The sequence below is a fragment of the Syngnathus acus genome, chromosome 15 (assembly GCF_901709675.1).
Source record: "Syngnathus acus chromosome 15, fSynAcu1.2, whole genome shotgun sequence".
Classification (NCBI taxonomy): Eukaryota; Metazoa; Chordata; class Actinopteri; order Syngnathiformes; family Syngnathidae; genus Syngnathus; species Syngnathus acus.
The window spans coordinates 10,589,934-10,613,970 of NC_051100.1; the positions used below are offsets into that span (position 1 = coordinate 10,589,934).

At 38.3% G+C, this 24,037-nt stretch overlaps 1 protein-coding gene across 1 annotated transcript in view; it reads right to left on the reverse strand.

Annotated features, from left to right (window-relative positions):
* Nucleotides 1-7,950: 7,950 nt before the first annotated feature.
* The window catches only part of plpp4 (phospholipid phosphatase 4), a 31,317-nt gene continuing 15,230 nt past the window's right edge, over nt 7,951-24,037 (reverse strand). Inside the window, exons 3-7 of the mRNA XM_037272669.1 lie at nt 20,466-20,556; nt 17,907-17,970; nt 16,787-16,911; nt 10,173-10,343; nt 7,951-8,443 (exon numbers count right to left, since the gene is read on the reverse strand). Coding sequence (XP_037128564.1) covers nt 8,235-8,443; nt 10,173-10,343; nt 16,787-16,911; nt 17,907-17,970; nt 20,466-20,556 — 660 coding nt within the window. The 3' untranslated portion in view covers nt 7,951-8,234. The remainder of the gene's footprint in view (nt 8,444-10,172; nt 10,344-16,786; nt 16,912-17,906; nt 17,971-20,465; nt 20,557-24,037) is intronic.

Below are 24,037 nucleotides of genomic sequence, written 5' to 3' on the forward strand. Positions count from 1 at the left end.
ACTACCGTATTTTCCGCACTATAAGGCGCACCGGATTATAAGGCGCACCTTCAATGAATGGCCCATTTTAAAACTCTGTTCATATATAAGGCGCACCGGATTATAAGGCGCATAGAATAAATAACTCAACGGTGCTCAAACGTTAATTCAATCACAATATAGTAACACTCGAAATAGTGAAAACAATAACAATATTTCAATAACTCAACGTTGCTCAAACGTTAATATCACACAACACACAAAATAAACACGCAAAGCTTACTTTAATAAGTTAGTCCTCATCCACGAATCCATATTGGTCCATAAATAAGGCGCACCGGATTATAAGGCGCGCTGTCGGCTTTTGAGAAAATTGGACGTTTTTAGGTGCGACTTATAGTGCGGAAAATATGGTATATAAAAATCAAATTGATGAGATTTTTTGAATTCTTTGAGAGCACAGATCAATTGCATGACAGGTCTCAAAAGCTTAAGGACAGAAGTATCGTAAAGGGCCTGTGTGGTGGGAGATGCAATGTGATCTAGGCCATGCAGTGATTGATGTTCAGGGTTGATGGGTATTGGCATTGGTGCTCGGCTCGACCCAAGAGAGCCCAAGCAGAGAACAGGGCCACAGCTGGCCTGAATAAAATTTGCAGTCTAGAGTGATAGAAACCTGGCTCCAAGGCTCGAGTAGTAATATTTTTTTTTATTTAGGGTTTAGGGCACAGGTATGTATGACCTGAGCTTTTCCACTCAGGTTTCAAGGGTAATTGTACCCACAAGTATACGATGATCCAGGAATGTCAGCTATCAGTGTAAAGCAGATGTCACATTCTACTGGGAGGCATATCAAAAGGCCAAGTATTCCCATTTCCATGCTGAAGTAGGTTTATGATTGTGTTGTATTTGCAGTGTTGATTGAATTTATTTAGCCACATCCATGTTGGTCAAATCAGCATCACGTTGTTCCAGAGTGCTTGGTTATCATGAAATATACATTATGTCACTTCAGGCTTTGACTCCACTCAATTATTCTCATTTTGTGCACGGTCTCTATGGTGCAATACGGCTCTGTATGGGCATGAAAAGCATTCAGCGCAAGCATCATCACTCATAGGATTGGGGAGCTTGTAGAGGTGAGATAACCTCCTCACCTCCCTCTGCAAACCTTTCCATGAAACTGCACATTGAGACCAAATTAGCTTTTTACTATTCATAGTCAAAATCATTTTTACACTCTTCATGGACTTTAAGGCACCAATAAGAATCATGGCCATAAATGGTGTGATTATCACTGCATTCTAAAGATCCACTCATGTGTGTTAGTGGCATCATAACATTTTATCTGCTTAGACTCAAGTCCTGACTACACACAAATGTGTAGATGAACGGATTTGGACACAAGAGCATTACTCCCATAAGAAGTGAAAATGCAAGGAGGTAGGTATCACTCTGTCAATCTTCTGGGAGAAGATTTTAGAGAGTAGGTTTGTGGTCATTTCTTTATTGGTCATCCAGAACACTAGTGAGATGTCTTTATTGTTGGATCTGAGACTTGCATTCAAGGGAGGGAGGTAGAGCCTCTCTCGCAGCATGAAGAGATAAAAAATAAAATGAAAAATAAAAACCATTCCACTGTGATCGTGAGTTGCAGGTTACTTTCACAATTTCATTGTTTTTCTTTGTATTTCAACACAACTATTATTCACTTGTTTGGTTTTGTACTGTAGTTGTTACTTGATGATAGATTGGCTGAGGGAAGCTGCGTTCAAGGACACCTTGTGAAATAAATGTGAATGGGTTGTTCATTTCTTGTATGAGAAAATAGTACAGTCAACCCTCATCCATAATGCTAAGTGAAATCCAGGAAAACAAACGAGTTGTTCCAATAAAGTTGAAAGCATGGCAAATACTCAAAATTTCAATCTCCTCTTTAATCAAATAAGCAAGGAATATGAAAAAAAAAGTATAACTTAGACCATCTAGCATCAAAACATTCTCTAATGTGGGCATATCCAAATTCAGTGAGTGCTTCATATTTATCTAAAATTGATCATATTACAAAACTGAATGTAAATACTCCATAATCATATAAAAAGAAAGCTGAACTGCCTTAGACAGAAAGGTAGAAAAGCATTCAATCATCAAGAGGATGATAGCACTGAATACAAAAAAAACCAAATCATTTTCCAATCTATCCCCAGAAAAGTCTCCATTCAGCCAATAATCTTTTTTGTCCTTTGTGAACAAAGCAAACATCTCTAAATGTGAATTAGTTGTGATCTGTCATTGGGAATAACAATAGTGCAATCATTAAATGCATTTAAGGAAGTGTCTCACACACACACACACACACAATACGCCACGACTCACCTTTGAGGATTTGGCACTTTGGCAGGTTTGCAGTTTGTGCAATAATGAGGTAGACACGACAGGATTCACAGAGTTGCGATGTAGCACAGTACTCGGCGGAATTGACAGGAGCAAGAGAGGTACATCTACAGCTGTCTGCTTGCTGCTATTGATCTATTATGAATGGCAATTTCCAATTAGGTAGTGATTCATGCCAAAATATGGGTTGCACTGTGCTAGCATGCAAACTGTTCTTGTCATGTCACTGTGACAGACTTTTCAACTAAGAGATTTGATTCGGCATGGCTCTCGGGCTAGTGTGACTGTGCTGTAAGTGGACAGTAAAGTCACAGAAAAAAAAAAAAATGAACATAGGACTTTGGATATGATCTAATAACGGAGCATGTAATATTTAATATGAAATTATCATACTCGTCTAATTCCTCAAGGGAAAATTCAACGTAACCTCTGCTGTATATTTGATGTTCCACACCACACAAAACAAGAAGAGCTCTCGGTTGTAGAATTGCTTCACTCTAACAACTAGCTGCCATTGTGACATTGTTTTTCCCACAGCGTTAGTCAAAGCAAGGCCCTCTGGTTCCAAAGCCCAATTCCTCACAGATGAGCAACTATCCCCACATCTGAATGAGGCATGGGGGGGGGGGGACTTTACACCCATACATTATCTTGGAAAGATGCTCCTCTATGGTCCAATCCACCTTTTCGCTGTGACAGGCTTGAATGAAAACCGCTAATAACACAATTTCATGTTCGCCGCAAGGTGAGTAATGTATTCTGACATATTCAGAGGACAGCTTATCCATCTCGCCAATCTACTTTCAAACTCTAATTTTAACTAACTAACTCTAAAGTATTAGCAACAAATCTGCAGAAATCTAATACATTTATTGACTGCTATTTTAATTATGATCCAATATGGTAGCTAATTTTTCTTTACAAAGAGTCTTGGTTTATTAATTAAAAACAATGCTGGCCGGAAGAAATTTAATATTAGAATCTTCCACTGTAATAATTCTAAAACAGACTGGAAGAGAATGATACAATAATGATGTATAGATCCTCAACTTTTTATTGAGTGTATAACATTAATAAAAACAACATGTAATTTTCTTTCAAAAAAAATTTCTGCGGGTTAATGGAACAAGAACAAGAGCCAAAACGGAATTTCCCTTCAGGGATCGAAATTAGTGTAACACATTTGATTAACATAAAAAATATCAGTGTATTGATATGTCTCCTGTTTGGTGAAATGGTCAGATCCAGTAGTGAAAAGACCTTGAAAAATTCACTTTGAGAAGGCTCAAGTATGTCAAAGATCTTTACAAATAAAATCTCACATGAAAACTGTTTGAAAATGACAAAAGTCAATGCCTGTGAATCAATTAATGTTGATTTGTGAGGATTATGCCTTCATCCATTCTTCCATTTAATGTGGACAAAACCCCGGACTATCCCGAGTCACTCACTGTGAATGGGATTAATTATGGAATTGAGTCGTCCAAGTGACAAAAAGAAAGCCTGGGTGAGAGGTATCAGTACAATAACAGCTACAGAGGAGAAACTGATCTCTTAATTTAGCAGTAAATTTAGACTACAGCCCTACCATGGTCCAGAGCTTTGGGTAATGGCTAAGAAAATGAGGTTGTGCTGAATAATATTTGCCTCAACAAGTTGGCTGCCTTTGGGAGGATATTATAATAGTTCAGCAATTTTTACATCAAGGGAATCACCTTGAAGAGGTTCACCCACCTAATTGGGACAATCTGACGATGCTTCCTATTTATTTGACCAGGGTTTAAATCCCCCAGCAAATATTCCACCTTTTCTTAAGAGAGAGATGCATTTGAAACAATAGTTATACAGGACTGTCTCAGAAAATTAGAATATTGTGATAAAGTTTTTTATTTTCTGTAATGCAATTAAAAAAAACAAAAATGTCATACCTTCTGGATTCATTACAAATCAGCTGAAATATTGCAAGCCTTTTATTAATTTAATTTTTGTTTTTTTAATTGCATTACAGAAAATAAAGAACTTTATCACAATAATCTAATTTTCTGAGACAGTCCTGTACACTTGAACTTCATCTAACAGAGCTCATAGAAAATTGACAGATAGATGGATAATATAAATATAATACGACTTTATTGTCATTACATAAACATACTGAAACATCACATCCTGTTTTCTCCTGCTAGTAGTAAAAACAATTAAAATCACCATTGCAGACATGTTACACAAATCCTGCAATCTTTTATTGTCTATAGACGTAGTTCAGGGAGCTGTCATGTTAAGACACGCTTTCTTTAAAATAAATGAACACTTGTATTTTCTTACAAACGCAACTAGCATGCCATGAACGACAACTCCTAAATCATTACACACATTTATTCTTCAGACATTTTTTTCAATATAACACAACTCAATGAACTTCAATTACCTTCCTTTTTCCCTTGAGTCTACTGGGTAGTGAAGTGGTCAGAGAACAAGTAGTATATAAGTATTACATTTCAAGAACAGAAGTTATCCCTCTCTGTACAAAACTAGTGTCGTTTTGTCATGCATTGTTTTAAAAATGGACATTTCTGTAATTTTCTATAAATCGTGTGTATGGTACCAAATTAAAACAATGAAGTTATGTTTTCTTTTTAAACAATGCAAACACACTAAAGAAAATGAATCGCCAATGTACAAATATCATGCCACCAAATCAAGCAATTTAATTACTTATTTTAAAGTTCACAGTTACAAATCAACATTCTCAAGGCTCAAATCATCCTGTTACCGACATGATAAATGAATTCCTCTTCAAGGCTCTTTTGCTATTGCACTTGTGTGAGAGTTAATAACCACTCACACGCATGCATACACATGTACACACACGCACAGGTTTATAAAAGATGTTTGAGGTAAAGGCGAAATGATGTTTGAAAGAAATTTGAATGATACGGCGCTAACACAGTTTCAATAGCTAGGTATGGAAAATGTTTTATATAGCACACTTTTAAAAGGAGGGGGGGTTACTTTTCTTTATTTATTCATTTTTTTGAAGAAACCATTGCACCCAAGGAAGAATGCCAGAGACAGAAGGTGAAGAAGGTGATTTCCTAAGTAACATTTTAACATTCTCTGGGTTCTATTGAGGTACCATGGAAGCTGTTTTGGGATATATTGTCTTATGATTGTAGATTTATTCATGGGTTTCAAGTCTATATGCTGATTTGCAATTCTCAGCTACTCCTTGTACACTTTATTGGAGATGCCCTCATTAAGCAGCAGTTGCAGTGACCCCAACTTAATGAGGATTAATGCTGGAGCAGCTTGTGCCTTTTTTAAGACCAACTTCCAGCCTGCCATTCCCACCCGTGTCTCACTGATTTCAGTTATTATTGAGCAACCATGTGTGTAGTAGTGTAACCACTGGGGACGTGTTAAATGAAGAATCCTAAATAAAGTTGGATGAAGAGACACGGCTGAATGGGAGTTGAGGTAATGTGGGAGGAAGTCAGCAAATAAGGTGAGATACAAGATTGCAATTTTAAAATATGACAATAGTACAGAAATGTCCCTGATGGTCCAGTGGTTAGGATGCGGGGCTTTCACCGCCTGGGTTCGAGATTTGGTTCGACATTCATCCTTGTGTTGCTATGGTGACTTCATCAATATTGTCGCGTGAGAGTTCAGAGTAGCTATCCATACTACACATTCCCTCAAATTTTCAAAACACCATCAAGGGTGAGTGTTAAAATAAAAATCCAGTCCACTTCTAAAGCACCCTTTCACTACAGCGGTTTGTACAATCTTATCTTTGACATTCAAATAAAAAAAAAGTGTGTGGGTTGTGGTGTCAGAGAAATTTGGGTTCATTGAAATGAATGCAGCTGGTTGGGTAATGAGTCATAATTTGTGAATACCCAATAGAATTCAGATGTAAGTTATTGAATTGGTTTCATTCTTGATAAGCGATGACAAAACGAGATCCTAAGCAGGGCTGTCAAACTTGCCATCACAGGCCTCATCATAGGGTTGCTTAACTGTAAAATATGAATCTATGATCTCTAGTGGCAAAAATAACTTTAGTGCGGACATTACCGTATTTTCCGGACTATAAGGCGCACCTAAAAACCTAGAATTTCCTCAAAAGCCGACAGTGCGCCTTATAGTCCGGTGCACCTTATATATGGACCACAGTCCTAAATTTAAACTGCATTGTGTCATGAAATCAATCATAAGTGGCCCGCTGAAGACTATGAATCAAGAATCAAAAAGACTATGGATCACTATTTTGTGATTATAAAGTCATTTGTTGTGTCTGAAGTTGAAATAAAAAAGATAAAATGGAGAATGATTTGATTTGGATTAAAAATCTGACATGATGCATTAATGGTGCGCCTTATAGTCCGGTGCGCCTTATATAAGGACACAGTTTTAAAATGGGCCATTCATTGAAGGTGCGCCTTATAGTCCGGAAATACGGTACTTCTTTTTTCACATCTTTTAAGAACACTACTAAGTAGTTCTCAGTCCATTTGCTCTTATTTTTTTTTCATGATGTACTGATTCCAATCAAATGAGTTAGGCTTGACCTACAGTACTGCCACAAAATCATAAAAGTAGTCATGACGCCTGCGAGCCAGAGGTCCAGCTTCTTCCAGAGTAGTCGCGTAGCCGGGGTGCAAGGCACTTATACTTAACGTCCCTTACCTAATATTTTCCCTCACAAAAAAATCTGATTCTCAATATACGTAATTACCATTACACCCGTTATCATTGCCAAGTCAAGAAACAGTAGTGGCAAACTTGTATCGGAGTTTGACACCTGTGTATTAAAGCGTCTCGGAGCTTTTTATCACGCTCCCTTTAGGGGAAAACATTGTTTAATGGATGCTACTTGCTTTGGGATTTATGTGTTACATCAAACACCATGGACACAAAAAAAGCATACACTCAAGTCAGAGCTACTGCTTTTCAAAAAGTGAAGTGATGTAAAACACCCTCAAGTATTTACAAAGTACAGCTAAGACTGCTTCTTGGCGGATACATTTCCGAATGAACAGTTTCAAATGACAATGAAAACAAGCCATTTCGACGCCTTTACCCAGACCACTCCCTTAGCTTTTTTGTTTCCGCCTTGCAGTAGTCATGCTTTATTTTCTTAAATTCCTATTACCGTAATTTTCGGACTATAAGTCGCGGTTTTTTTCATAGTTTGGGTGGGGGGGGCGACTTATACTCAGGAGCGACTTATATACATATATATGTTTTTTTTCACTTTTTTGGGCATTTTATGGCTGGTGCGACTTATACTCCGGTGCGACTTATAGTCCGAAAATTACGGTACATCAACAGCTAGACCACAGGTGTCAAACTCAAGGCCCGGGGGCCAGATACGGCCGGCCACATCATTTTATGTGGCCCGCGAAGACAAATTGTGCATCAAATTCGTGTCATTACTAGAATTGCAAATTGTCTTTATTTTTAATATCTTTTTTTTTTAAATATTTGACCAGTTTTTACTTGTCTGATTTGAAAACGAGTTATTTGTCAGTTTGTTTTGTAGCTTTTACTGTATATAATATGACTTTTATTTGGGTTGACAGTCATAATGGCCCTCCGAAAGAAGCTATGACTACAATGTGGCCCGTGAAAGAAATGAGTTTGACACCCCTGATTCTAGACTTTCACAGCTGCTAAGCAAAAACAGTACAAAAGACACGAAAAAGTAGTTGTCATGGAAACATGAAAATAAAAGAATGGAGGGGAGTGGCTTACTGTCCACTGGAATGTACCCAAAAGCCATTTTGTCAGTGGGAATGTGGAGGTGTGTTCATTGGCTGGCTGGGCGTGTTGAGGGTCGTCTCAGAGGTGGCCACTAGTCATAGTGGTGCTTCAGTCAAGCCTTCCAGGGGGAGGTTAGTAGCATTGTCAGTGGGCCGCTGATCCTCCTGAGGATGCAAGGATGTGTGTGCAATGGCAGCCAGGCTGGCGTAGGCAAGGTGACAGTCCGTGTGCAGAAAGGGGGGGTAGTGCTGGCGGTAGCAGATGTAGGCAAACAATAGCCCGATCACTCCTCCAACAAAGGCATCTGTATAGTCACAGAAGGGCATATATTTTCAAGTATGTCGCCATCGTTAATTTTACCCTAACAACTGCTACGAATCCAACAATTAATTTCGTAAAACCCAATGTTATATTGCCTCAGTGTGCATATTCTTCAAAGGTTAATGAATATTAACTGAAATGCAAAGCAAATAATCTGCATTGGTCTCAAGTGGATACGAAAAGGCTTCTGCAACATATTGTAACTATCCATCCAAATCCTATCATACAAGCTTGGGGGATATAAAAAGACCTTAGCCCTCAGCCTCTGGCTACACATTCTGAAACTTCCACACTATACAATTTGTGTATGCTCTTAGGTCTTATTAAAATCTATATTTCTTTCTCCTTCTGCCTGAAATGGAATAGAACGCAAATTTCCACCATTCAGGAATTGTATAATGCATGAGCCTACTCTATGAATGTTTCATTGACTCCTGTCAAATACATTTAACAGTCTGAGACCTCATGCAATCAATTAGTATGACGGCCTCACAGTGGCAGTGATTGGGATGCAAGGCTAAGCCACAGAAGACCAAGTGCTGAGGGATGATGGGACTATTAGTATTTATCAAGAACGCCACTGTATGCCAGGCTAATGGTGTTTCCCAGCTTGTGTTTACACTGAGAGCCCCCTTAGGTTGTTTAATGGGCTGTGCTATTGCTGCATTTGCTGACACTCTGCTGGGAGGGGAAGGGGACAACATTTGGGGAGAACAAATGATGACGGGGCTCAGAGTGGCCTTTTATTGGTGTGTGTGTGTGTGTGGGGGGGGGGGGGGGGGGGTGTCGTTTCTTTATTTCCCCCATGACTTATGTGGCTCACGTCTGCAGTGAAAAAGAAGAGCGAAAAATATGGTAAACCCCAAAGGTAAAAAAGCTTCAATACTAGAATGCTGAATGCAGGCCGGTCCATGGGTTAGGGGGGCGTAACGAGTGAAGATGTTGTCATGTTGTGGCGCCAATAAAATTCTGAATGGCTTAAAATTGATAAATTGTGTCATATTTTCAAGCGAAACCCTAATCTCCGACTTAAAATTTTTCATCAACACAAGATGATTGTAGCTCAATAAAACTGATAAATACCACATGACAATGCTGTCAACACAAAGTATATTTTTTATTAATTCTCATCATTATCTCTCCCATATATATGGAATGTAATCTTCCCATCTTCCCATCTTTCTAGGCAGGTCACATTAAATTTTCAAAGGGTGCTAAATCAAATTCCTACTCATACTCTGAAGCAATTATCTATGCTGCTGTGTTAAAAATGCATGGAGTCATATAAATATGACAAAACTGTCTGGAAGATTTTGGTTCTTCCTCATGTCATTTTAATTCCTGTAAAACTATGCATCATCTTGACAGAAAGGCATTATTGCTGTTTGTGATGCACACATTGATTAGAAATGCGTTAAGCTTGGCTTTTAGGGTGGCACAATCGAAAGCAAAAATACGGCACTTCATTCAATTTTTGCTGACAAAAAATCCTAAAGAAAGAGACAAAGAAAGAAAGAAAGAAAGAAAGAAAGAAAGAAAGAAAGAAAGAAAGAACGAACGAACGAACGAACGAAAGAAAGTTAGGGGATGAATTGCAAGGTTGGAGTAGATGATCACCTTTCCTGAGCTTGATTAATTCAGGACAAAATTTATTTGGGATGGAGTGGCTGTAGTCTGAACATAACCAAAAATACACATCCCAGTGTTCTGACCTTGCCAATGGTGCTTGTAGTCACAGGTTCTGGACAAAGCGATCATCATTGCGCTGTAGAGGGGCAGCACCATGGCACAGAGGCGCCAGCTACGACCTCGACCTTGATCCGTAAAGCACTGCAGCTTGCCCGCCAGGTAGAAAGAAGTGAATCCAAGCCCAGAGAATGCAACTAATTAAGAGAACACAAAGATAAAGTGGCCAACATTCAAATTTCTCAGTCCCAAAATGTCACACTAATAGTAAAAGTCATGAATTTTCCATCAGTTTCCTTCCTCACTCTTCTGTATGAGATGTAATGTTTTATTAATGGCGAAACAGAGACAGAATTGCAACTGTGTGAATGAGATTAGCAAAAAGGTGGGTCAGGAGTGTGTCGTCTAACACCAGAGATGTGTCGAGACACAGCATGACGATAGCTTAAAAAGCCTTAGTAGAGCTGAACTGGAATGAGAAAAGAATGTCACAGGGAAGAACAAAGAGATTACACAATTTTCTATTATGACCAATCAGTGTAAGTGTCAACTACTTGAAAATATTCAAAATAAAGATGACATTTAAAGAAGTCAACATCAAATTGGCAGAGGAGAAATAAGTGAAAAACAATTACCATTCATCACTTTCTCTGTTTTGCAGCATAAATTATGGAACACGTGAACAACATGAAAAAACATGAAAATGGTGATACATGTTTGTTTTTACAAATTGCAGATAGTCCTGCTATTCTAAAAGCTCCTTCAACTGAAAAATGGTGAAAAACACAGCAGGAGAACAGGCAGAGATGAAAAATAACCAAGACGACCTTTGACGCCTACTGTCTGTAGAATTTTGAACATGGCAAAATAAACCTGCTTGAAGGGCATTTTGCATAGAAAACTTAAAGAAGGACCTGATTTTATTTTTGATAATACATTTTATCAACAATAAACACTTAACAAATGATTCATCTTTGCACAAAAAAATACAATCCATTTTAATGAATTGTGTGTACAAGCAATTTAATTCATTTTATAATCAAACACCATGATTTACCTGAAGCCAGAACTTTATTAGATAGACCAAAAATAAATCATGAGCAATTTTAGAGTTATTAGATCACAGTTCTCTATTCATCTTTAAGACACATAGAATATAATTTCAACGACAATGCCAATTCTTCCAGACTCAATAGACAGGTTTCAGGTCTCGTGACCCTCCAAAGGACACCATTAAGTACGATGTGGCCCCTGCAATAGAGAAACCTCCAGATGCCTCCAGAAAAATATGAACTTTTTACATTGTGATACACTGTGAACTGTTCAGGTCAGTGTGGACTGGTGGAAGAAACCGAGGAAGCCCTATAGGCATACAAGTTGAGTGGTTAAAACACTTGACATGCATGCGTTGGCCACCCACACATAGATTGATTATTCTATTTCTGTAGCATCATGATTTTCTTACTTGACTGACAAACAAAATGTACCTCAGTTATCTATATTAAATATGATTTTACTCAGAACACGACATTGATTTGTTCAGGGTCATGTGAAGGACTGTAAAGGATTCCAGAGACTGATCGGAGTTTTAATCTAAGGAAAAATACTGCAGATGAGCTCTTTTGTCCTTATTTTTAGTTAATAGGTAATCTATAAAAGAACTGGTCCGAATGGAGCACCTAGAATTTTAAATAATTAATCACATCCTGGAACAGTTCAGGAAAATAACCGCCAAAAGAGAAAAGACTGTGGAAAAGAGTTTACCCGGCAGCTATGACATTTTTTCCAAACAACACTTATCATTTTTGTGCAGTAAATATGCGCACTAGATATTCTTGTTCGGAAACTGTTTCCGTCCTTATCATTGGAACCTTACTGATTTGTTTGAAAAACCTAATATCCATCAAAGAGATATTTTTCAATAACCTACAAAATACATTTTTTGCAGCCCTGACTCGTATCCAAATTATTGCGCAAAAGATAAAGGTGTTTACTCATATTTTTGAGAAAAATGCTTAAGCATGATTTACCCATTCACAGCCTATCTGTGACTGAATCACATTTTCTATTGGACCATTTTCAGATGATTTAAAGGTTGATCAGAGGGCAGCAGCGACATTTTATACTTTATAGCTACCTGATTTAAACTAAACAATAAGATATATTTTTATTTACTGCATCTACTTTCTGCCCATTGAAGGTTCGCTTGTATTTGGGAGAACACACTGGACAAAATTTCAGTTATTTTGTAAACATTTATGGTTGTTTTGTTTCTTGATGTGTCATGACAAGCCCACGACCAAAAAACCAACAATAATCAATGTAAAGAAATGTCGTCTTTATCTTACTGTGAAACGAACAATGTTGCTATATATAAACCCATATTGAAGACCTGAGAAGTATCTGCAAGCTTTTCCTCTTTTCTGTTTAAACAGTTCACACAGAGGACTCATTAGATTCCGATCAAGGGCTTTGTCGTTAAGCTCCGGAAAGCTGGCGGAGTGTAGAAAACAGGGCTGAAACCTTGAAGAGTGAAATAGGCTGTAGTTAGAATCTGGTGAATTTAAAAATGCATATTACATTTGTGGAGACCGTTTTGGGGTTTCCCTGCTGCCAAGAATAATTTGCTTATTCATTCTGAGCAGAGAGGTTAAACAAGGGATTTTTGTAGGTATAACCAGAAACAAAGAGGCAGCAGCAGATGGCCATGGAAAGACTTAGAGAGATCGAAAGGGAACATTACTGAAGTGAATTTGCTTCATGCCTCTGAGAAGCCTTGGTAGATAAATCCATTGGGACAAAACCATTGATCATCAAAGAGAGAGTTGGTTCTTTAAAGATGTGAAGAAGACTGGGACATTTTGCAACTTTGACTGTTGTGTAGATGGAAGTGGTGTCAGATTTTAGAAACGTTAGAAAGGGTAAATATTCTGACTTTAAATGCTCAAAATAGAGAAATCGTTTAGAAAGGATTGGGTTGGATGGATCTGAACACCGTGTCTTAAGGTAGACACCCGCGATGAGGAATGTCATCTTTCAAAAAAAGAAACAACCTTTCATGGAGAATCCATTTGCAGGTTCGTAATGAAATTCAGAGTTTCATTCCAGGAGATGTTTTGCTAAGAGTTCTTCACTGTAGCCACCTGGTGTGACAAATGGAGGAGGAAGGCTACCTTTGCCTTTTAAAATATCCTTTCTTGCCCACAATTGCTTGCTTCAAACCTGATTCAAGCCTGCAATGCTCATAGTAGCCCACATGTTGGCTTATTTGGAGTGTATAGCCCTTAGGGTGTTCACATTTGATATTATTTAGAGTTTGAATTGCCATCCTTTGCCAGTGCCATATGCTGAGTATTGCCTTTATGAGACACGTAACAAAATAGTGCTGTCAGTGCAAGAGTAGCCATTGAGAGCAGCTGGTGGTAGTATGTTCCCCTCTCACTCCCGCAACAATAACAATTATATTGGTTGGCAGTCATTTTGGAAACAGACAAAAATGCACAATGAGAGTGAAGATGCTGGTGTGAGAATTGTCCACCACGGCAAAATTTGTACAAAACTCTCTTTTATCCTCTTTTAAAGTTTTAATACAGAAATACAAAATCAGTCCACAGCAGCACATATCAACCGTCCCCTTTGACACTGCTGCTATTTTAACTGACTCTTTATTATCGCTCTTCCATCAGTTCAATCTTGCTTTAAGCACTGAATTTCTATGATGGATGTTTGAGAGTTTTTAAGGGGATTATGAATAGGGAGAGCAGCTTTCTTTTTTATTATGACTGTGTTTATTGGCATCTGTACTTATCTTTCTTTGACCAAATTATTAAGGGAAATCTAATCAGAGAAAATCTTCAATACTACATATGATAAGCAGATGATCTGTATTGAAACGGGATTTTTTGTTGGTGCAGTTCATATCTACAAAGGCCCATCAACACCCCCCTCAGATTTCAAACCTGCCAGAAGTGATACTTGGTTGAGTCCAGATTCCACTTCAGTTTGAAGATACTTAGCACTAATCTGGATGGTCGCCAATTTGTCCCACAAAAAGCTTTGACATATTTTTTAAAAATTCAACAAAGTTATGATGAGGATGGACACAGGCTGGATCAGATCCCCCCATTATTCCAGATGTGATATAATATGAATGCTTCTCATAATTTCATCTCAGAGTTCTCTCAATTACACATATTCATACTCTGCAACAACATAAGGTTATTACTGTTGCTGTGATTAATTCTGCACATAGTGCGGTAAATTCTATGTCACTTCTTTTGGAACACGTCTGCCAATATTCCGCAAAGCAGATGTATGAGAAGCTGATTCACTCTTCTGAACAAAAACATTCCTTTCAAATAATTCTTGGATTGTAAAGAAATCAATGCATTTTGTCTTCATTAGTGTCACAGGTAAGCTAGAAACAAGAAGTAAATGTTTTAAAGTTGAATGGCCCAAATCGCAATATTTCTATTCTTTTTCACTTGGAAACAGAATTTACTAGACTTGGTATTGATAAATGCTGACACATTACAGAAAGACAACCATTCACACTCATAAGTTTTAGTTTTCAACTACAGTGTACACTAAGGTCCAAATAGTATTGGGAGTGGACACCATTATCATTTTGGCGTTCAACACCACTTCAAGGAATTTGAAGTTCATGTTTTGTTCTGTCCATTCCAAGGACATCACATTCTACGAACCTCCTGTTTTCTTATCTGCACACACACAACACATAGTTTTATGTTACATACCAACACATAGTTTTATGATTTATACCTTCTGTGCTTTCTGCTTTTATGCTGACAGTGCCAGATTGACAAAGATAGTAATATATATTAAGTAGGAGGTACCCAGAGAGAACGTTCTGAGGTTACTAGACTTGTGACTGCCGATATTCTCCCTAGCGCTGGCATTGCAACTACTCCTGTTTCTCTTAAACTGTAAACTGTCCTTGAGACTCCCAGACCGATTTAATAGCCGTTAGAATAAAAGAACCCAGGTGGACTTATGCACTTTAAAAGGGGCGGTGTGAACAAGTCTCATTTTTAATTGGAGTTTTTTTGCACGCAAGCTTTGTGCCTTTGCCCACTTTTTATAGGACTACAAGTAACCCTGAATTTAATCCATGGTGACTCGCTGCCAGGCTTTTACTGACACCATCTTCCGTCCCCGCTTCTTCTTGGGAGATTTTGCATTCGGTTTGGTTTTCATCCAGTGGATTCAGGTCTGGGGACTGACTTGGTGATTGTGTAGCATTCCACTTCATTACCTTTAAAAAGCCAGTTGTGTTAGTTGTATGCTTTGGGTTATTGACCACGGCACTGTGAAGCACCCTCCAATGAATTTTGAAACATTTGGCTGAGGAGGAGCAGGTAATATATTCCGAAGCACTTCAGAATTCCCCCTACTGCTACATTATCAATAAAGTATACAAGTGAAACAGTCCTATTGGCAGCCATGCATGTCCACCTGACCTTGAAACATCAGAGCAGCCAATCATCCCATCATTTTTCAGAGGCACTTTACAACAGTTACTAATGTGCCTCCCACTTTTTCCTACACTGTTGATTTATAGCTATAAATACCCTCAAATTCAATCTGCAGTGAAAACACATATTGTTCAGTAGAGCAGCCAATTCTTTGACCATTATGTACCTGTTTGTAATCAAGCATATGTGAGGAAACCAGAAAAGCTGGCGAGATCAAGATTAGAAGAACTGCAGAAAAAGACCCTGGCAGATTGAAACCAACTGTGCTTTCACCCTCGAGCCAAATCTGCACAGTGAAGTCCTTATAGACTGAGCTATGCACAGGATATTGATTATTCGAGCCCATGTTGGAAATATTTACATCCTTGCTGCTTCTTGTTTATCAATCGTAGTCTTTCATTAAGGTGTAAGGAAGTAAAGGCTGTTTTATGGGATTTAAATGCATTCACAAGGGTTTCTCTGCACATAAGGCGCTTCTCCACTATGCAAAAACATATACTGCAGCATGCTCTTGGATTTGCATTTTCTTAATTAGATGTGGAGGCACATAGTTGATCACAGATATATTCACTTAGGCTCCATCTGACACCCATATATTTTCCCCTAAAACATTCGTTTGAAATAATTGCTTGGTAAAAGTATGGCTTCACTCAAGGATTCATCTGTAATTTTAAGTAAAGCAAGAACATGAATAAAGTGAGTAATGAGTAAAGAGCTTTTTTAGGCATGGCTCAATGCTACATATTAAATGAAATCCTCAGTGTAATTAGTCCATCTGTATTGATCTCAAAAAAGCAGCATAACATTGCGGTTGCTGTGGCCGGCAGCAAAGATTCCTCGCTTGCAAGCCTCTTTACATTAATCAGCTGGACAACAGGAAAACACTTGAATTATTAAACACCCTTGTGAAGTATAAGAGCTTGGGAAGAGGATGAAAACATATTTTGTAACAATGGACATGGACAGCAGACTATGGCCAAATATGTTGGCCATGTTACAAAACAAGCTGACATGAGAGCACCCCATGAAGTTGACAAATCCATCAATGCTCTTCTTGTGGAAATATTTTAGAATACTACAGTACATTCTGGTGTATTGTCTTCTGTTATGTTACATAAGCTGGGAAAGATGTGACTGCTACTTACAAGAGGAATGACTGCTGGGAAAACTCTTGCGACCTTCCGAGACCAAATGAGGCTCCCCGGTACACAACATCTTTGCGTTCACTTGGCCGTCTGGGAAACACCGCTGGAAGTAATCAGGCCTCGGTCTGAGAGTAAAAGACAACCAACAAATTGGGTTATATGTTAATTTGAACTGAGACTGAGGACACAATTCTCTGTTAGTCTAAATTTGTCGAGTGTCTAGCAGCTAGACTCTAGCTCGACACTTTACAAACATTGCCACTGTTGTTTGTACCTCAGGAGAAAGGTTCCAAATTCATATTGTGACTTACAGCTGAAGCAGGAGCATTGTTTCTTGTTTACAGGTAGTGTCAAGAGACTGTAGCCCGTCACCGTTATTTTATCCATCCATCTATTATCTATGGTGCTTGTCCTCGTTAGGTTTGTGGGTAAACTGGAGCCTATCTAAGTTGACATTGAGCATAGGCATGGTACACCAGGGACTAGTCACCAACCAAGCCAATCACAAGCATTCAATTTATTTTTAATAAATTGGGGATTTGTTTTTAGTCATTTTCAAGGGTGCATGTTAACTGGAATCATGTCCCTAATATTTAAAAAAAAAACGTTCACATTTTTTGTCATGTATTTTTATGTAAATGCTCAATTTTTATTGCTGTTCCAAATATTCTGCTCTGTTAGAGTTGGTAGTCTTACAGCACATCTGTTTGAAATTTTTTGTAAATCCTGTACATCAGGGGTGTCGAACTCATTTTTTTCGCGGGCCGCATTGTAGTCATAGCTTCTTTCGGAGGGCCATTATGACTGTCAACCCAAATAAATGTATGAGCACCTCATATTATATACAGTAAAAACTACAAAACAAACTGACAAATAAGTTGTTTTCAAATCAGATGAGTGAAAACTGGTCAAATATAAAAAAAAAAAGATACTAAAAGTGAAGACAATTTGCAATTCAAGTAATGACACACGAATTTGATGCATAATTTGTCTTCGCGGGCCACATAAAATGATGTGGCGGGCTGTATCTGGCACCCGGGCCTTGAGTTTGACACCTGTGCTGTACATCATAAGACATTCTTACAACCTGTTTTGAAATGTATAATATCATTTTGCTTACCTGCCAACAATTAACTTGATAGTGTTTGTGAAAACTCCATTCAGGGCGAGAGCCAGTGACACTGCTGTGGGAGGGAAGATTGCAAGTATAGTTAAACATACATCTTATTGAGATAGATTGCTACACCATTTCAACGACACTTGGCTGAAGTAGGAGTAAAACATATTGCACTGACAAATGGAGTTAAAAAAGGTTTTCAATTTCAAAGATACAAAACTTTCTAACCCCCCTTCCCACACACACACGCACGCCTTTCTTGGAGGCCACAGCATGATGAAGTGCTTCACAATTTATAAGATGTGATAGCCTCTAAATCACCCCCTGCTGTCTTGCCAAAAAGACAAGATCAATTGGAATCCAAACAATATCACTGCATGAATGAAGCACTGAAGGTTTAGAAGTCATTCAATGTTGATTGCGCACATTTACAATATCTTTGACATGAGTTTTGATTCATGGTAGCTGCCCTTTTTCTTTCATTATATATATATATATATTTATATATATAATGAAAGATATATATAGAAAGGCGATATTGACTTTCTTTTCAATTCAAAACCTAAAGGCAGGTGTTCATGTCTTTGACATGACTTTAAAAATGCTGTCAAAAGTGTGAAGCATTATAGAACATTTTTCAACCTCTTGTTCAAGGCTTGCTGAAATTACAGTAAATTGTTCTGAGGGAACGGTCTTGTTCACCCTGCCTCCGGGAAAAGGCTGATTATTGCCACCGACAAGGGACGGGTGAGTACCAATAGACCAATACTAGCCTTATTTATTTATGTATTTATGTATTTATTTATTTATTTATTACTTATCGAATAAACATGGCGACTGCCTTTACCAGTGATAGCTTGAGACAGAAAAATATGTCAAATAAGTCCTCATGGCAATTATTTGTGCTATAATTACAAGCACTTACAAGGAAATTACGAGTACAAAATTGCGTTCTGAGCATGCAAGAACTGTTATTGTGAGCCTCGTACGCTGACCTTCGACGCTGCTGACATTTGTGCACACACGCGAATGATCGACCATGTGGCCTAACGTTGTTCAATACAGTATTCAACCCGTTAAGAAATGTATGACTTTTTAAATATGATTAATACTTAATCATAGTATATACGTATATGTAACAGGATGACCCACCTGTAGCGAGGGTCTCTCTAATTCACAGGTGTCAAACTCAAGGCCCGGGGGCCAGATACGGCCCGCCACATCATTTGACGTGGCTCGCGAAGACAAATTGTGCATCAAATTCGTGTCATTACTAGAATTGAAAATTGTCTTCACTTTTAAAAATATCTTTTTTTTAAAAATATTTGACCAGTTTTTACTAGTCTGATTTGAAAATGAGTTATTTGTCAGTTTGTTTTGTAGCTTATAATGTATATAATATGAGGTGCTCATACATTTATTTGAGTTGACAGTCATAATGGCCTTTCGAAAGAAACTATGACTACAATGCGGCCCGTGGAAAAAAAAGAGTTTGACACCCCTGCTCTAATTACTTTGAAAATAAATTGAAGCAATCAGTTATGATTGACCAACAAAAGGCCACTACGCTGTCTCAGAACAACCCAAAGATTGTGCTAAGAATAGCAACAATTCAGTAGGTGCACCAACTTCATAATAATCTCATTGGGAAGACATGTCTGCTTCTTTTTAACTTGGGTAATGGGAGGACTGCTGTTGGCTGATATTTACTGCAAGTACTGGACATCCACTCAATAAGCTATCAAGGCAACCCTTGGGGCTAATCATTAGCCAGGGGACAATCCCTCGAAGATTTATCTGACTGGTGAGCCAATTGAATTCACCCTAGATTGGCAGGAATGAAATAAAAATGAAATGTGATGAAATGAAATTTGTTTATGCTGTGAAGAGGAGCACTGTCTAAATATTTCTGAACAACTTGCTAATCTGGACAAATTGTACAGATGGGGCATGACGTGTCCATTGGGCCCTTAAACTGCAAATGCGAAGATGGCAGATCTCCCATATGGGGATCGACTCTTGCCTGCTGTATTGTCTCATATGGAGCCCAGTTTGCAAATTGCCATTTGGAAAGTAATGTGTGTGTACATACGTACTCAGTATCCCAATGCTTACTGAGGCAGTGTGCAAGTCTACTTTTCATAGGCTCATGTTGGCATCAATGAAGTAGGTTTTATAGCACTATATATTAGCTGGCCAAATACCCTCGGAGTATTTGGGGTCGTTATTCACATTTGGTACCATGAACAAAAAACATTTTAATTCGTACATTCCCTCCTAGCTATATTCGTTTTGGACAACAGAGTGCTGTACATAACAGGGTGGAATGATTTTAGATTTGTTGTAGTTGAGGAGGCAAAGGAGATGATAATCAAGTCCAATTTTTCAGTCATCAACTTGCTGTGTGCGCCTCCAAACACAATTACACAGGCCCCCCTTTGAGATTTTTTTATTTTTATTAGGGGCTATAGAATTCAATTTGACTTGTTTGAAAATTATTTTCTTAAAAGCATTACATTTAGATAACAAAAAAAATCAATTGTAATAATTAGCTCCACCTACCTAAGCATGCTTCTTTGATTTCGGTCTTGTCTGTCCTCTGAATTATCTTCACCACAAATATCACCGCCAGAGGAGTAAGAAAGGAGATTGCCTATAAGGAAATCAAGATGAACAGTGTACAGTTATTATCATGGCATTGGTCACGTATTGCCAATATGAAATTACATTTGGAATGACCTACTTAATTTTCAACACATCAGAAAAACAATCTGTTTCATTGTTACGAGGGTTTTAACAGACCATTACTTTGAGCTTTCAGCATTATTTTGGGCTTTCCTCCAGCTGGAAAAAAAAAGTTGCAGGCAATTAATGGCTTCATTACAGCAGTTTCACGTCTTACTTTATTATTTTCATTTCACTTATTATTTGTGGGGTCATACTGAGGTCTATCTATCCCACCTGACTTGATGTGAATGATAAGGTACTCTTGGATAGATTGTCTTTGACAGGGATGAGGGTAATCCATGGATTCAGGCATGCAGGAAAAGAGAGACATACATTTTTAGGAGATACACTAATGTATCAGGTCCTTTTGGTTAGGTTAATTGAGCAAGGACACAACGACAGTGCTGACAGAAAAGATAAGGATTTTGTCATTTTTTTTCTTATCTATCTGCAGTAAGTCTTGTTAAATGATTGAAAGACAAACGGAGAAGGAAGTTTTACAAGAAAAAAAAAGACCCATCCATCTTCTTCCACTTATCTGTGGCAAGTTAGGGGGGCAACAGCCTAAGCATGGAGGCCAAGACATCCCTGTGCCGAGCTACTTTGTCTCTTCGAAGGGAGCGCAAAAGGTGTTTTCAGGCCTGCCAAGCGACTGTGTCTCCAACATGTCTCGCCAGCTGTCGAGGTGTCAGATTTGGAAATGGCAATCCCAGCGACTTTAACCTCGACTAGAAAAAAAAAACTTCTTGGATAATAACTGAAAAACTGTAACTGAGTAACTCAGCTTCCTCACACAATAGAAGTTTTTGTTGTGTCCTTACTCAGAGTTATTCTTATTAACTTGGTAACTTTGCTGTGGCCAATTTTACATCATTCGCAAGTGGAGATCTTGCAGTTCCTTATGAAAGGTACTTATAATGAACCCCCAGCAAGTCCAATATTCTTCCGCCACTTTGCTCCAAGTAAGGTGTGCTCCGTCCCACAACGATGCATCAATTTCTAACTGCGCCCTTCTACAAAAATACCAAAAGAATGAAAACTCAACCCCCAAGCACAATTAGACTGCACTTTACGCCAGACCTGTTCTGGGAATGAAAATAAGGCTCTTTATCTTTATCTATTTTATTGTAACAATTTATCTTTTTTTTAACATCCATGAATTATTGTGTATGCATTTTCATAACTGCGCTCACCTCCGTTTCAGAAGGCACTATTTACCGGGGAATGTTAAAGCCATAACTTCCACTTGAAAGAAAATTTCATAAGTAATCGTTCTCTTTCAATATGATGTTGTCACGTAAGTAGTGGACAAATACAACTATGTAAAAAAAACAACTCAGATTTACTAATACAAGAAGCCCCATTCTATTGTAACTCTGATTTTATTATTAGGAAATACGCAGTCATAATTTTGAAAATAATCTTGAAGGCAGCAGCTAGGAGATCACACTTTACGGCAGGATAAACTGGTCAGACAGGTGTAAATGCAAAGAGGGGAGGACATTGCGGAGCACAGGGAAAATATAATATAATGTACCTATTTATCATTCTTTAAATAATAATTAGTACCACGCAGGCAGGTTGTTTCTCTGCCTGATAAAATGGGAGTGAACTCGATGCCCTGCAAATATTGTCTCATTCTTCCATTACAGGTGATGTCAGACTTACTCTGGTAATTTCATAGTCTTGCAGTGAACCAATGTTAAATTGAAAACAAATACACTTTTCTGTGAACGGTCAAATAAATAATGGTTGAAAAAACTTCAGAATTTAATAAAACTGTCAAATTTTGGTTACCGGTAAGGCAGTAAGGGTGTCTCAGGGTGTCAAACCCACCTAACACATACTGGTGCATAATCGACACATTGACCACAGAGGAAATTTGTAATTATTTATTGATTTATTTATTTATTTATTTATTATCAAGCTGCACTGAAAACGTTTCTGTGCTATCGAGCACCTTGTTCACACTGTAACGCTTGAACTTGCAACTGGTTGGGGGATAAAATGATTGACAGTGCCCATCACCACCAACTATTGCAGTTGCCCTCATACATTTCGAGATGACTGATGTGTATGACTGATGTACTCTTTTAGGCTGAGCTGCTGATCGATCCGAGCTTGAATGGCACTGTGAGTGAGCCTTTGCTCCCATCGCCCGCAAGGAACACGCACACGCATACGAAAACATGCACACAAACATACACACGTAGACAAAAACACACCTAACAAACAAATTAGAATGTAGGAAAAAAAGCACACAAAAAAATGACAAATCTTACACATCACAAATGCAGTAACAAATTTAGTGGACTCAATTTGACTTTGTTCCCACTGTGCTTGCTTTGTTTTATTTAGAGATTAGATTGGTAAATTACTTAGTAATTGTTGCCTTCTTGTCTTCCTTGATGCAAAATTATCTGTTATGTCCTCGTGTGATTTGTGTTCTCTAACTATGTTGTTGACGCTTTGGCAAGTTCTGGTTGACCTCAACTCGATTTCTATTAACTTGACCTTTATTTAAAAGGGGCAGCTCAGCTTGAGCTTTAATAATAGCAAGAGTGAAAGTCCAGAGGTTGCCACAGACAGATCTCTGAGAGATCCTTCTGGTGAATTAATGTTTGGAGACTAAGCATGCCGCTTGGGAAGGAAATCTCACGTGGAAGCGCTTTTCTATCCAAATGAGAATGTCCACTGAAGTGCAAGATTTGTCCATGCACTTCACATTCTTCAGGACGCTGTCGGACAGAAAGGCTTGGGACCTTTATTAATGCATCAAATTTCTATCCAGTGTGGAAAATCTTTGCTGAATGGCTGATGTGGTAGCATCCACCACAAAGTGCATCACAGATTATAAAGCTTTTAAAGGATGCCAAAGTATCGTAGGGCGTCAGTTGATTACTTACAGCATCAAAGGTGACCAAATTCAAAGTGATTGCATGAATATGTGTCATTTCTTTTACTTCTACTATGCAATTGAAGAACTGACAACTGCTGTGTACGGGTGACACCAGGGGCTCTATTTTGTGCCTAGTGCAAGCCTGGTGTGAGGTACAGTGTGAAGATATGCAGATGCAGGCTGAACTAAGTTATTTGTTATTTTTCCAGATCCGTGCAAGCCAATGCACAAAGAAGGCGTTTTGAACTTCTGTTGGCATAAAAACACTTGTTTATGCCCACAACAGTTCCAAACTTATTAGAAATCAAAGCGGCTACTCTCATTCCCGTTAAATGTCACGTGCCAGCAGCGTGCCGATAGTCCTTGACATGGTGAAAGAAGACACTGATTGCAGGTTGACGTGCATAGATTCCATTAATAAGCAACAGCCAGTAGACCGCCGCAAGGGGATGCTATAAAGTTGTCTACAGGGAAATTGCAGATCTGTTAAGTGGGCACTTGGAGACCG